General features: G+C 37.7%; 2 protein-coding genes across 4 annotated transcripts; one reads left to right on the forward strand and one right to left on the reverse strand.

Annotated features, from left to right (window-relative positions):
* Nucleotides 1-341: 341 nt before the first annotated feature.
* Sf3a1 (splicing factor 3A subunit 1) lies at nt 342-5190 on the forward strand. 2 transcript variants are annotated; one of them, XM_011632304.3, is made up of 12 exons: nt 342-402; nt 469-594; nt 1060-1390; nt 1476-1635; nt 1721-2002; nt 2112-2225; nt 2310-2478; nt 2559-3248; nt 3342-3403; nt 3502-3612; nt 3699-3872; nt 3950-5190. In XM_011632304.3, the coding sequence occupies exons 2-12, from the start codon at nt 480-482 to the stop codon at nt 4049-4051; spliced, it is 2310 nt and encodes a 769-aa protein (XP_011630606.2). In that variant the 5' UTR covers nt 342-402; nt 469-479; the 3' UTR covers nt 4052-5190. The 2 variants fall into 2 exon arrangements, with proteins under 2 accessions (XP_011630606.2, XP_011630605.2); XM_011632303.2 differs by having other exon boundaries at nt 352-594.
* Nucleotides 4095-11212, reverse strand: LOC105422791 (xylulose kinase). Of its 2 annotated transcripts, XM_011632301.2 has the most exons (12): nt 10503-11208; nt 8474-8556; nt 7668-7821; nt 7404-7583; nt 6977-7078; nt 6153-6284; nt 5927-6080; nt 5682-5826; nt 5330-5619; nt 5153-5250; nt 4930-5070; nt 4095-4860 (listed from the first exon to the last, which is right to left on the reverse strand). In XM_011632301.2, the coding sequence occupies exons 1-12, from the start codon at nt 10566-10568 to the stop codon at nt 4792-4794; spliced, it is 1614 nt and encodes a 537-aa protein (XP_011630603.2). In that variant the 5' UTR covers nt 10569-11208; the 3' UTR covers nt 4095-4791. The 2 variants fall into 2 exon arrangements, with proteins under 2 accessions (XP_011630603.2, XP_011630604.2); XM_011632302.2 differs by lacking the exon at nt 6977-7078 and having other exon boundaries at nt 10503-11212.
* Between the last annotated feature and the right edge of the window lie 3689 nt (nt 11213-14901).

Here is a 14901-nt window from a genome sequence, read left to right on the forward strand (position 1 = left end):
GGAAAAAAAAATATGTAAACGCCATTTTAAAGTTACATAGTAAAATGCTACGTTAATTAAATATGGTAAGAAAATTAAATAAATTTTTAAAAAATATATGTACATACATGTTTTTTACGAAAATTTATATTTTTTTTATCTTACATTACCCAGAAAAACACAAAATCCAAAATTTTTTAATATCATGTCCTGATTTTGGATTTTGTATTGTTTGGAAAGATTGTTGATTTTTCAATATTGATAATACTATTTTATCAAACATATGCATTCTATTTTATCGACAATCAATTAACGAAGAAGATAAACTTTACCACGTTTTATTAAGCGAAAGCGACATCTACGCTGTGTCCAGCTGCTGTGCCGCAGAAGGCGCAGAATAGTGTGCGTATTCACGGAAATTTTGTAAATTCTTCGATGACGAGAAAATAATAATATAAGTAGTGTATTGATATTTTGTTGGAAATACAGTCACGTGGAAAATGCCTGCGCAAGAAGTGGCGTTGCCGCAACCACCGGCCACGGAAAACGAGGAAAACAACGTTCCCTCCTCACAGCCGATCGTGGGCATCATTTACCCACCTCCTGAGGTTAGGAGTATCCTTTACCAAGAACATTGTCGAACAAAAGCTGCGTTTACCAAATATATCTGTATTAGATTTATATATTAAAAACTGATGCGATACATATCGGAAGAACGTGTATATAATGATGTATGTGTCATCATTTGTATTAAACCTGTCCAAATTTTATCCGAATCTATGAAGAGAATACAAGAGAGAATGGATACTAGAATTCTATCCCCTCAGTTGCGTTGTAACTATCTATAAATCAATATTGTTTTTCTTCTTCCTTGCTGAGAGGGAATCATCTTCGTGAAATGAAAAAATAAAAGCTTTTAGCTCGCAAGTTTGCGAGCTTGGACAGGATCAATTTATATCATCAAATTAAACTAATTTATTATTAATTAATTATATTATTTAGATATATATCGAGTGAGTATAAATTAAGTTATTGCTTGGCATATGATAACCATTCTTTTTTCCTTATATAGAAATTTAGATATCGTTGACAAGACCGCTAGCTTTGTAGCTAGAAATGGGCCAGAATTCGAGTCTAGAATTAGACAGAATGAATTGGGCAATCCCAAGTTTAATTTCTTGAATTTCGGTGATCCTTATCATGCTTACTATCAGCACAAAGTAAAAGAGTTCAAAGAAGGGAAAGGACAAGAACCTACAATAGGTTTGGCTCCAGGAAAAACTGTTAATCTTACTGCACATCAAAAGCAGCAAGAAATCTTGAAACAAGTTGAGCAACCATTTGTACCTAAGGATCCACCAACTGAGTTTGAATTCATTGCAGATCCTCCTTCTATATCTGCTCTAGATCTGTATGTAATAATTATACATAAACATGATCATTACATATATATATAAGATTGATACTATTGGTAAATGTTTTTTTTTTTTCTTCAGAGACATTGTAAAACTGACTGCCCAATTCGTCGCACGTAATGGAAGGCAGTTCTTAACTAATCTAATGAATCGCGAGCAAAGAAATTTCCAGTTTGATTTTTTGCGCCCTCAGCATTCCTTGTTTCAGTATTTTACCAAACTTTTGGAGCAGTATACCAAGGTAGATAAATAATAACTATTCTATTTTAAATTCGATATAGATTTACTGTTTATACAAAAACAAAAGATTTCAATACTCTTTGTAGGTGTTGATTCCACCAAAAGATTTATTACCGCGTCTGAAAGATGAAGCTTTCAATATGGATAAGATTTTAGAGCAGGTAAAATATCGTGCCGAGTATTTAAAATATCAGGAAGCACAGCGGCGCAAGGAGGAAGAAGAGTTGGAAAGAGAGAGAGTTGCTTATGCGCAAATTGATTGGCATGACTTTGTTGTGGTTGAGACGGTAGACTATCAACAATTTGAAGTCGGTAATTTCCCAGCACCGACGACTCCGGACGAAGTTGGCGCACGTGTTCTCATGCAGGTTTGATCCCAATTTGAGATTCTTTCGTTAATTTTATTTTATGTATGAAATAGTTATGATAATTGATAATTATATGCAAATCAAATATATTAATTAAGACAATTTATAGGAACGTATAGAGGAAGGTGAGGATGTAGAGATGCAAATTGATAGTGATGCAGAAGAGGAGACGCAAACTCGTGTGGAAGGCGAGAAAAGCGATCGCGCGAAAGATAATAATCAAGTGAGTGTATTTTATTATCTATTGTGCAATATATATTTGTTATGATATAAATATTTGTATTGTATCATGACTTAATATTTCTAGGTGCAAGATATGGAGGAAGATTCTAGTGATGAGGATGATGTTTCTCCACCAGGTGACACTCATAAATCTAAAGAATCTAAACCACGAGAAACGAACATGCAGCCACCTCCGTTGCCACCTACACCAGGAAATGTGGTAGTCAAGAAAGGATATGATCCGAAACAGCATGGTAAGCATATTTTTTATCAGTAATCATAATTAATTATTCAATACTCAAATATAAATATCTTATTTTCATTGTTTTTATAGCTACTAAAACTACTCGTCCTGCGGCTCCGGATGAATATCTAATTTCACCAATTACTGGTGAACGCATTCCTGCTAGTAAAGTGCAAGAGCATGTGCGTATTGGATTGTTGGATCCTCGTTGGGTTGAGCAGAGAGATAAGCATTTGGATAAATTAGCGCAGGAGACTGTATTCGCACCGGGTACAGCGATCGAAGCAAGTCTCAAGCAACTCGCCGAAAGGCGTACCGATATATTCGGTGTAGGCGATGAAGAAACAGCGATTGGTAAGAAGATTGGTGAAGAGGATAAGAAAAAGGATGACAAAGTTACATGGGACGGTCATACATCGAGTGTGGAAGCGGCGACGAGAGCGGCGCGCGCTAACATTACATTGGAAGAACAGATTCATCAGATACACAAGGTCAAGGGACTTCTACCTGACGAGGAGAAGGAGAAGATTGGTCCAAAACCGGTGAATCGCGCGACTGAGCTTTCTCACATGGCTGCTGCCGCTTCAAAGCCGCAAGCCACGCTGAAAGCACCTCCGAAACCTCCTGCACCGAAACCTTTACCGGTACCCGCCCAACCTCCTCCACCGCCGACTATGAGTATGCCCACTATGGGCATACCTCAGCCGATGATGCCGCAGGCACCGATGATGATGATGGCACCTATGCCACCTATGGCGCCCAGACCACCACCTCTGATGAGTATGAAACTTTTTCACACATATCTTGATACATATCTTTTGTTGTATCGTATTTTAATAGATAAATCTAATTCAAATAAAATAATTGTCGCAGCTCCAGCGATGTCACCGTTCATGCCAACACCACCACCAATACAGCCGCCGATGACATCCGCTGTAAGTAGTAGTAGTTTGTTATAAAGTATAATCATACAAATTATTTAGAGTTTTATATTTTAAGATATAATTAATTTGACTCTTTTTCTTTTTCAAAGATGGGATTAAAACATCCTGCTAATAAACCATTGGAAGAAGAACCGCAAACTAAGAAATTGAGAACCGAGGATTCATTAATTCCGGAGCAACAATTCCTCGCTAGAAATAAGGTAAAAAAATTAATATCCAAAATTAATTTACCAAAGAGTTCGAGCTATGATTGATTGTCTAAGAGAAATTATTTTTTTTTTTTCAGGGTCCCGTACAAGTTAATATTGCTGTGCCTATGATGACAGAAAAGGCTGAATGGAAATTGAATGGACAGACATTGAATATTACTTTACAAATAAGTGATACTGTAGCGACTATGAAAGCGCTTATTCATGAGCAAATTGGTATGCCGCCTGGCAAACAAAAGTTGCAATATGAGGTAAGGATTTCTTAATTTATTTTTTTTGTTTGTACACGAAATATCACATTGTATAAATATATAATTTTTGTTTTCAGGGAATGTTTTTTAAAGATAACAATACTCTTGCATATTATAATTTAACTTCAGGCAATGTTATCAATTTGTTACCAAAGGAAAGAGGTGGCAGAAAAAAGTAAATAAAAAATATGAACACAAGGTAAAAATTTATAATCGTTATAATTATGGTATACTAATTTTATTGCTATAACTATTTTAAGACAAAGTAGGTATATATGATCAAAATATATATCATATTTATTCAAAATTCTTATGTAACAGTTATAATATTTATGATATAATTTTAATAAATATTAAATATAATCTTTTTTATTATAAATCAAGCTCTTCAATAAGATTTACTTACAATTTGATTGATATAAATATAGTATTAGCTATAACAAATTATGAATTGCTATAATTTATAATTTTTCATAGATTTATCTCTCTTACTCTACAATCTTTAAAACTTTAAAGAAATAAATGCGTGTAATATTTCAGACAATATAAAATCTAAAATTGGATTGACATCCTTAAAATATCTTTCCTGATTTTAGATTTTATACTATTCGAGATACTATTTATAATATTAGTTAAAGCTAAAGATAACAAAATTTTTTACATATTGGTACAAAATATTGTACGAGAGATTCTCATTCATATATAACATGCTTTTCTCGAGATATAATAAAAAGTACATTTTATGTAAAGTTCAATATCCTAAATATCTCAAATAATTTAAAAATGTATAGAAAAATTTTATCGAAAACCACAAGTCTTTGTATTTTCCTGAAAAGACATCGTACATAAAAGGCCTCTTATTTTGAAACATATTGTTATATATACATATTGTTATATTATACAAGATTTACATATTCTTCTATTCGCTTCTTTTCTTCAATATCTGATTTATGATTTTGCGATAACGTATAGTCATGGGTTTATAAATCTAAAAATGTTGATTAATATATCATCAATTTATAATAATAAAAGATATTAAAAGAATTGTTTCACTTACGGATTCGGCATCATTATAAGGTTGGCATACCAATGTCAGTTCTGGTAAGCAACGTGTAATTTCGTCAAAGCTGCAATTATTTCGTAACAAACCATGTTTCGCTTGATATGCCGCACCCATCATTGCCGAATTAGCTGCTTCCTGTTGAAAAAAATTTATATATATGAAATACATATGTAAAATGCATAATAATAAATGAAAATTGTTATCGCAATATATTTACCGAGATATACACTGGTGAATTAAACACGTCGGAAAGCACTTGCAGTATAGCTTTATTAATAGATGCACCTCCCGTAGCGATAATTCGCGTATTAGATCCTTAGAAAAAAAAGAATATATTATTGGAGATTTTTATAAAATAAGATCATAAAGGAGAAATTTGGAAAGACCTACTTACCGATAGTAAATCCAAAATCTTCAGCGTGCGCTCTCTTCGCAACAAATTGACCTTCGATCAGTGCTCTGACTTCCACTTCTTTGGAACTGTACCGAGAGATCTCGTCGTTGGCTTTATTGTATCTATAATCGCCAATAACGAAAGGTAGGATTTCTTGCGTATCGAAGTACAAGGCAAAGTTGCCAAAGTTCCCTCGTGGCGTACTCTCCAATAATTCGTTAAATATCTGCCAGCTACCTTGCGCAGCATCATTTCGTATCCGTTCGCGCGTTAAGGAGCCGTTTTTAAAGCTGCAATAAAAAATTATTATTTTTATATCGTCGTCGTAATAATCGTGATAGAGAAAACTTACCAAAGTAACGCCATATAAGCCTGATCGTCTACGGGATTGCACAGCACATGGCCGTCCGTTATGGTCTTGGGTTCATTCAACCATAAGAATAAGGTATCGCTCGTACCCAAACTGCAAGCGATATCACCTTCTTTTAGCCTCATACCTACATATTCATTCTTATCGTGAGTACAATAGGATATCTTGAAGCTGTTGTTCGTTACGTTAAGGAAAAGTCATCGCTGAGTGCACAAGTAATTACATACCTACCAAGGAGCTAGGATTATCTCCGGTGAATGCGATTATTCTACATTTCTCGTTAAAACCAAATCTCTCTACAAAGTAAGGCGATATAGGACCGACGTCGGTGTACGACGAAACGGGTTTACCCAGTTTCTCTCTCAGTCCCGACGCGCAAGTCTGTTAAATATGTTACATTAAATACATGACGGCGAAACATTAAATATTATACATTTACAACACTATTTTTACCTCCAGTAACAAATCATCCCAGTCTTTCGTACGGATATTTAACAGATTCATACCCGAGCCATCCGACCAATCAATGGGCGCATAATCACCCAGGAATAAGGAGGCGATAAAGTTGCTCACCAACGAGATCCTCTAAAGAGGGAGAAAAAAAGAACAGGATACACATAAATGATAATGTTCGATTCAGACATATTTTAAAAGCGGCACAAAGCGTATAATATATAGAGAGCTTTGATCATTCAGATACAATTAGAGGCATTAATTCACACGGTTCTCGCAGGAACTTTCAGATTATATTAGCATTAGAAGAGGCAGTCTATATATAACTATTTCTATTTTCTAAATTAATATCTTTTCTCACGTATTTAAGATGCAAATTTCGAATTTTTAATTTTTCACTAATTACAAATTAATAAAAAGAAGTCAATAAAGGACGATATATGATGTATAAACTAAATAAATAGACTACTCCCTGGATCCTTTTTAGTGCTTTAATTAATATTATTATTCTGATAAAGTATCAAATTCAGAAAATTTTTAAATTCTTTTTAGTTTTAATACTAGAAAAAAATAACATTAATTGTGAAAACACGAATAAATCAACGGCAAGCTGAATGCAAACTCTATTACTCTAACTGTCACGCGTTAATCCATACGTTTCGTAAAAAAATTGCCAACAAAAAATGAAATACTCGTAAGGTAAGCAACGTACAATCAGTAGTGAAATTCAATTCAATCAGTATAGCCATACGTAACGAATACCTCGGTCGGATTGCCGTTTTCATTTTTTTCGAAGGAAGCCACGAGTTTTTAGTAGGTAATACCTCAGTGCTGCGGTAGGCTTCCGGCTTCGTGCGTGCTATTTTCGCTATCTGCGGTCCCGAGAATCTCTCGTACGCCCGCGAACCCGTTATTTCCGCTAATTTCTGAAATCACACGCTGCATGGATGAACACCGTCGACCACTGCGTACGCTAAGTCTAAGGCGAGAACTACTTTAAATATTTGGCCAATACTCGTTTTCTCGCGTGGTAACAACCGCCGCGGTCGTACAGCTGATGTTTCGCATTACTGAAATAAACTCTTGTGAAAGCTATAATGTTAGCCAATAAACGTACGCATTTGTATAAACTTTATAACATATTTTGCCAGATTCGTGCGTATTTCGTGTATATTTCTCGCGTACACGTTGTGTAATCCGTTGTTATTACATTATACGGGTTAAAGCGAACGGAGTTGAGGGCATGCTTACGTGTGGGCCACCCACGATTTCCTCCAAAACGCTACACTCCTTCGACGTACTCGAGTCCATCCATACGGACGAGTGAGCCACGGAAAACGACGTGGCGAATTGTTCGTGCAAGAATTTTATGGGATCCAAACGCTGTAACCGATCACGGCTGCCCTTGCTCCAGTAGACCGTCCCATGTTGCTGCTCGTGCAAATTAGCATATCTTAGATCACCTATGGCACACCTTTGAAATAATCGAGTTTGTTTTAAATGTAGCCGTGTTACCTGCGCGCAACCAGAAATAGCTGCTACTTTATTAAAATCGACGCCACAAATGCGCAATTTGTCTAATATCATATCCAAGGCTTTGACCCACATTAGGGAAGGCACCACCACAATGTGCGGCTCTTCCTTCTTCCGTATAACTCCTCCGTAAGTCCTACAATTTGCATTCTTGTTAACGTAATGTTTAACATACGACGTCAAATAGCGTTTTCTTTTGACGTACATAAAAAAAAAAAAATTTTATTAGTCTTAAATTAAAACAGATATTTTTATATATAAGCAAGTATATTTATCATTTTCTTAAAGAAAGTTTTAATTTTGATTTGATTGAATTTGTGTTGATGCACAAGTATAAATATTCTTATATATATAATATTATAAATATTATAATCTTCATATTTTTAGTCTTGAATTGAACAAAAATAATATATCAATAGAAATTCAATCAAAACAAGATTAAAATTTTCTAAGAAAATGATAAATATACTTGCTTATATATGAAAATATCTGTCATGATTTAAAATTAATTTTTTTTTAAATTTTCTAATTTTTATATAAGAATATCTTGAATTAAGATAATCTTTTTCTGTGTGTGTGTGTGTGTGTGTGTGTGTGTGTGTGTGTGTGTGTGTGTATTTTGATAAATACACAATCACAATAATCCTCATTATTATTACTCATAATATATATAAAAATATTCATGTTTATAATTTTCTTTAAATAAAATCTAATCGAAAGCTCTAATTTTATCATAGAGAAACAAGAAACAAAATTATATTTTTATCACAGAGATTTCCTTGTAGTACCGAAATTCCGGTAGATCATTGTCGAATTGTACGCTGGTCTCGTGAAGGACAGCCAGATTATCGTCGACCACTACCGCCTTCAACTAAAATCAGATCGAATGAGATCCATTAAATCAGACGCGAGTATCGTTGATGATCTTACAGAATAATTCTCGCGTGACCGTACACTCCGATAAATGGCAATAAAGGGTAAACGGAGTAATATAGCGCAATGCAAGAGAAAATTCTTTAGAGGGCTATACTATACTATGCAATTATTTATATTATTGTCGTCGGAGCGACTCGCGATATTAATTATCAGCCATATACTTCTATCACATTTTTGCCATTTCGCAGATACGCTTTTCCCTCAACGTGTATCTGCCGGCGGATTGCTCGTGTTATCGCGCTATTAGATAATAATGACCCCCCCGGAGATGTCAGAGCGCCTCGCGATGTCTCTTTCAATTCGATCTCGCGCGTTTCCTGCGTATAGAGAATACCGTCGAATACCTTACGAAACCGCCGACATCGAGTATTGACATACTTTGCAACGCGTAACGTGCGCGTCAAGCGAATCCCTCCCCCCCTCCCGCGCACCCTCGGGTCATCACCGTTCGACGCTAATGAAACTGGTAAACATACTTCCTAAGGTTATCACTCCCCAAGTGAACGGGGGCAACGACGAAGTAACGAGCGTTAATAAATTGAATCGCGCGATGATTGATGGAGGGACTTGAAGAGTCCAATTTAAATTTTAATTTGGACTCTCAAAGACTCCTATGTGTTATTTTACGTCGATCCCCACGATTACCGATAATTAGCGCGTTGAAGCTACCCGCTACCCCTTTTGTTATCCTTTTTTTCCCAGAAACATCCGGCACTCTTAGGGAAACGAGATTTGCATCGCATGCACTGATTTATGTAATTATAATATTCCGTGCAGCCGTAGGTCTTTGAGCATCGTTAAGAAATTAATTGAGAATTCTCTCGCGGCCTATTCTTAATCGACGTGAATTTCAATGACCAATTTTCGATGGCTACGAAAAAAATTTATCTTAGATTTGTATTATCTGACATTCCTACATGAATACGCGAAAATTTTTGTCAAGAATCTAAAAAAATTTCGCCAGATTTGGAAGTAATTTTGTTAGACCAAAATAATTTATAGGACGTTCAAATTGGTTGTTAGAATATAAAAAAATTTTTTAGTATTATTTATTATTATTATCATAGTCAAATTTTTGGATTCTTCTTTAGAAAATCATTCTTCCCCTTGTAGAAATGACCATTTTTGCGTGTCTATACAACGTCATAACTTCGAACCTTTAAAATCTCATTTCATTCATATTGATTTAGTCTTCACTTCCTTCCCTCCATAAAAGAAACAATACACATGAGTGTAGGATGATGAAAAATGCTTGTAAATACTTTTGAGATTAAAATGTCAAGTACACGAAAAAAAAAAAAAACAGTTCTGCTGAAAAATCTAAAAATAAAATTAATATATATTATGTTCAAATGAGCTAGAAAATAAAAAATTTTTACAGCAATTTTTAATAATATTTAAGTGTCCCACATAATAATTTTGATCCAACAAAATCAATTTCAGATCTGTATCTGGCTAAATTCGTAGATTTGTTATCAAAAATTATTTTCTCCTATGTACCGACATTGTTATGTCAATACGATCATCGATCGAGTTCCACATGTAGTAGTCATCGCAACTTCTTAACGCGCGAGTGCACCGTTAAGCGTCGCGAGAGATCACGCACCAAGCACCAAAAGTCGCGAGTGCTCTTGAATTCCATCCTCGAATACCTTTCCCGAACGAAAGGACAAATATCCCCACGAGAAATTCAAAAGTAAAACAATCGAGAGACACGAGTCGATATTCCTCTGCCGTTTCTCTCGTTCTTCGTTCGAATCGCGTGTTTAACGCACATGACGCGCAGCCGCTACTTTCGCGTGTCAATTTCCGCGTTTCCTGTCCTCGTGCGATTCTCAGCACAAGTAGCACGTTGCCAATCGGATTCGCCGTTTTTTTTACCTGCTGCGTGCTCAGATCTAGGCCCAGGTACGTCGCCGTCGGTGGCTCGTCCGTGTTCCCGTCCATGCGTGAGATCTTCGAGAAGGAGAGACGCGTCTTGGGACCGGCGATGGAGAACGGGACCGTCGTACCACGTCGTTTCTTCGGCGGCGTATCCGCACGCTGCTTTGCCACTCGGAGGACTAAGTGCGGAGGAACGCGCGGGCCCGTGCTCGACCCACGGACATCCTCGCGGCGCACTTTAGATGCCACGTCTTACGCCACGCGGTTACGCTTACGCTTACGCGAGTGGCCCGCGCGGTGGCCAGGTCAGAGGAGCAAATAACTCCTCCGTTGTTTTTTCGGTCGACGAGAGGCCGAGAGGAGCGAGATGGAGCGAGAGGCCCGCGCGCTCTCGTCGTTACGTAATGCGTAACGCGCTCTCGTCCGATCTCTCCGCCTGGAGATCGGCGCGGCCACGGCGGCGAGAGCGGGCGATAACCGCGATAACGCCGTCGGAGTACCATGTCGATCGTCCGTTGCCCTCCGGAATGAGATCAACCTGAGGTAACTCGGAGAGAAACGGCCAGGTAAAAGAAAGGAAATCGTGCGAGCTGCTTTATCGGCGGCCTCCGAAAGCGTGGGCGTTACGTCACCTGCCCGCGTTGCACCTGCTGCTTCAGGGAAGTTGCAACGACGTGCGCGAACACCGTGGAACACGTTATCTGAGGAGCGTTTATCTGAGGCCTTAACGGATAACACAGATTGTTGACAGATTGTACATGAGGCAGCGTGTCCCGATCGAATTCATAATTGATTATTTGTTCGTGCCACATACCGTCGAAATATTAATATCTTAACAAAGAAAATAAAGCATGAGTAAATTTATTATATTACCAAAATTTTTTCCGCCTAAACATCAAGGATATTTTAATTTAATGATTTAAAATGTAATTAAGTCTCAGAAAAAAGGTTGTGCCACATGGAAAGAACAGTTTTGCTGAAAGATCTAAAAATTTAGCCGGATTACAGATGTGAAAATAATTTTAAGCAAAGAATTATTATATAGAACTTAAACATGATGATAATACTGCAACATTTTTTTGCATTCTAGCAACCAATTTGAATGTCCAACATAATTATAATTATTTTGATAATCCAACGAAGTTATTTTTAGATACCTAATAAAATTTTTATATTTCCTTCTATGCAAGGATAATAAAGTTAAAAAAAAAATACGACCCTAATTAATAAATGCATTTTTTTATTTTCTTTTTATTTTAAATTTCTTTTCCTTTCAATTTAAGATGTAGCAGGTGTAGATGTAGCATGTAGTATAGTCCGAGAGTCGAATGTTTTAGTAAATGCTTGAAGCCTAACCATAAGGCGACCATGATGTCGGCTATGGTTTTGTTAACATGTTGCGAGAGTCAAAACGCGATGGTCGACTGGAGAGGCAGATTTGTTAATCGAAGCACGAGCATACCGTGGGTTTGTTTGCGTAGCGAAGGACCGTATGTACTGCACGCAGGGCAGAGAATGACTCCTCCGGGGATGCTCCGCATGGGCGTCAACAGGCACATTTTCGGAAGAGGATATCTACACGGAAAATCTTCATCCAATAGCATAAATCGTAGAAACGTCACATGGAAAGAATAGTTTCGTTGGATATAGATCCGAAAAATAATTTTTCAGGGCCACCAAAATAGACAAATTAGTTGCTAAAATACAAAAAGATTTTACAGTATTATCATCATATTTAAACATCCTCCATAATAATTTTGATGTCTCAATAAAATTATTTTTCAGATCTGTATCTGGCCAAATTTTTAGATCCTAGATAGCAACATTGTTCTTTCTGTGTACTGTTTTACTTCGAACATATGTACAATATTTTTCCCAAGTGAATACAAATGTGGCGTACATGTGGTATAAAATAGAAATATGAAGAATAATAGAATGTAATAATATAGTTGTTTATGAAGATATCTCTTTCAGAAGATTTTTCTTTGATTAGATTAGATATCTGATTAATTTTAGACATAAGCATTTAAAAAATCTTTTCCGTTTTTCTAAAGAATTTGGAAGGAATTATATTTTTAATTCAATAATCTTCCGCTAATTAACGCTTTATGTTTCTCGAAAGAGAAATGTGAGTTTATCCACGAAAGTTAAGAAACTCTCTCGGGAAAAAAACGCATTTCCTTTCTTGGTGGCGCCTATGGATTTAGCCTGCGATTATTTGTCGGTCCCGTTGCCCTATAATCGTGCGGTATATGGATAATGGTTTGGGTTAAGGGACGCCACGTCGGGCCGGCGTCGAAGGAAGGCGACGTAGGGAAAGAGAGAAAGAAGGAGAGGGTGAAATCAGAGAGGAGGAACGTGTATACGCGTCGCCAGTAGCGGCGCCGGGACCAAAGCCCCTCTTTCATAAAACATAGCCCCGATGGTTTTGGAGCCCCGATTCCTCCCGTGATGATGATGGGAGATGGGCGATCGGCGAACGACAATCGGGAAGGGCCGTTCGCCGATTCGCTTCTCGAATCACGTCGGCGAGGTTCTATTACCTCGACCGGTCCTCAGCTATATACGAAACGATTTGCCTTCGGTTTCGGTTACACGCCGCAGGTTCGTGATCTAATTACGCGAATGAGTTGCGACGTGCGCCGCAACGTCAGTTGCCCGAATTGATGCCTTGTTTGTTATGACGATGGGAGCCTCGGAATTTCGCCGCAGGCTTCGACGGTGCACCATGATCAATTCCAGTCCCTCAAACGAAGAGAGAGAGAGAGAGAACAAAAGGAATCTTTCACAGCCACTTGATCTTTGATCTTCAAGTTCGTTGCTTGATGAGTCGAAAATAAAGCGACTTTGAAAATACATTGATTTCATTTATAGCATTAAGATTGAGCGCAATATAATCAAGCGTTTCGTAAGATCGCTCGTAAAACTCAATCGCGATGGTAAAATTATATTCCGTCTTCTATTTTGAATTTTTCCTAATGTTCGAGAAAAGTCAGGAAAAAGTAATATAAATGATTGTTAAGATTCCTGCTGATTTTTTTTCTTGATTAATTTATTTTTTAATATATGATTATTTATCGATTACCGGAGTAAAAGAAGAGTTTTCGATGTACTTAAAAAGTCTCAGGTTTTATTGAATGCAAATGTTATTTTATTTTAATGTATTTCGCAAGAATTTTCATCATGTGTTTTCTCACTTCATAATTCAAGATGGCTGCAAGCATTCAAGATGAACCAGAGGGGAGTCTTAATATGTTAATGATCTCAAACTTTAAAAACAAAAATTGTCAAGAGCATGATAAAACTTATTCGTTAAACGTGATATCGTCACGCTTAATACGGATTAATTAATACAAATTGTGATGAAACGACAGATGGATGGACGGCTGCTAAGGACGGCGCGGGCGGGACGCATCGGCGCAGCGGTAATTTCAACGCTCGCTAACGACGGCGTTGCGGCCGCCGACCTGTTCGTAGCTTGAGTGACGTCCCGTTAAACGCGAGAGCGATTTTTCGCGACGACGTTTGTTTCATTATCTAAACGCATCCACGAAGCGACGATCGAGCACGAGAAACGAAACGCGAGCAAAGGGGTTGGGGTCCGCATGGACAACGGACAGCCAGCTAGCAAATCCGTCGACGGCGACGACGACGACGACGACGACGAAACGACGGCTGCTCTCCCCCGGCTGCAGACAGACAAAAGAGAGAAAGAGAGAGGGAGAGGAAGAGGGACAGAGAGAAAGAGACAACCAGGCGCCGATTCGAGCGACCGGCCGGCGCGAACCTCGACGCCAAGCGCGGAGCGGCGTCGCTGACGTCGTCGCCGTCGCCACCGGGCCGACCGACGACGAAGACGACGACGATGATGTCGACGACGACGGCGATGGCTAATGCAAGAATACTTTTTCTGGCATCACTACGACGCATGGGGGTGAGAGCGTTATTCGTCGGACGCCAAGCCGAGAGACCGAACTCCTCGTCTCTATCTTCAGCCGTCTTTCTCCCTTTATCTCTCGCGATGCATCCAGGACTCGCCCCCATTCGGTATTGTCATTTGAAATTCCCGATTCCTAAGGCGTGTCAACAGCGCTGTATACGAGAGTAATTGAAGGGGAAAGACGATATATTATATCTCTGTCCGAGGATAACCGACTGCGAATTAAAAGGCATTGTCTTCCCTTAATTGCAAATTGGACTTGGACTTTCTATTGCACATGCAAGATACGCGTTGAACATCGCTTTGGATATACATCGAATTGAATTCATTAATAAATCGAGATAAAATTTTCATAAAAAAAAAAAAATTTCTTTTAAATCTTTTCCAGATCTTTTCGCGCGAGAATGTTTGTATGTTACTTAGCGCAAAGCGAAAATCAGTATGCACGTTTTCCTT

Source organism: Pogonomyrmex barbatus, unplaced genomic scaffold, assembly GCF_055798465.1.
Source record: "Pogonomyrmex barbatus isolate J1 unplaced genomic scaffold, ASM5579846v1 scaffold1, whole genome shotgun sequence".
Lineage (NCBI taxonomy): Eukaryota > Metazoa > Arthropoda > Insecta > Hymenoptera > Formicidae > Pogonomyrmex > Pogonomyrmex barbatus.

Coding starts and splice junctions, on each gene's coding strand:
- Sf3a1 (XM_011632304.3), top strand. CDS start 480: ATGCCTGCGCAAGAAGTGGCGTTGCCGCAACCACCGGCCACGGAAAAC. Junction 1,391..1,475: donor TCTATATCTGCTCTAGATCT/GTATGTAATAAT, acceptor TTTTTTCTTCAG/AGACATTGTAAAACTGACTG. Junction 3,249..3,341: donor CAGACCACCACCTCTGATGA/GTATGAAACTTT, acceptor TAATTGTCGCAG/CTCCAGCGATGTCACCGTTC.
- LOC105422791 (XM_011632301.2), bottom strand. CDS start 10,568: ATGGACGGGAACACGGACGAGCCACCGACGGCGACGTACCTGGGCCTA. Junction 8,557..10,502: donor TAGATCTGAGCACGCAGCAG/GTAAAAAAAACG, acceptor ATCTGATTTTAG/TTGAAGGCGGTAGTGGTCGA. Junction 6,285..6,976: donor AAGCCTACCGCAGCACTGAG/GTATTACCTACT, acceptor CTCCCTCTTTAG/AGGATCTCGTTGGTGAGCAA.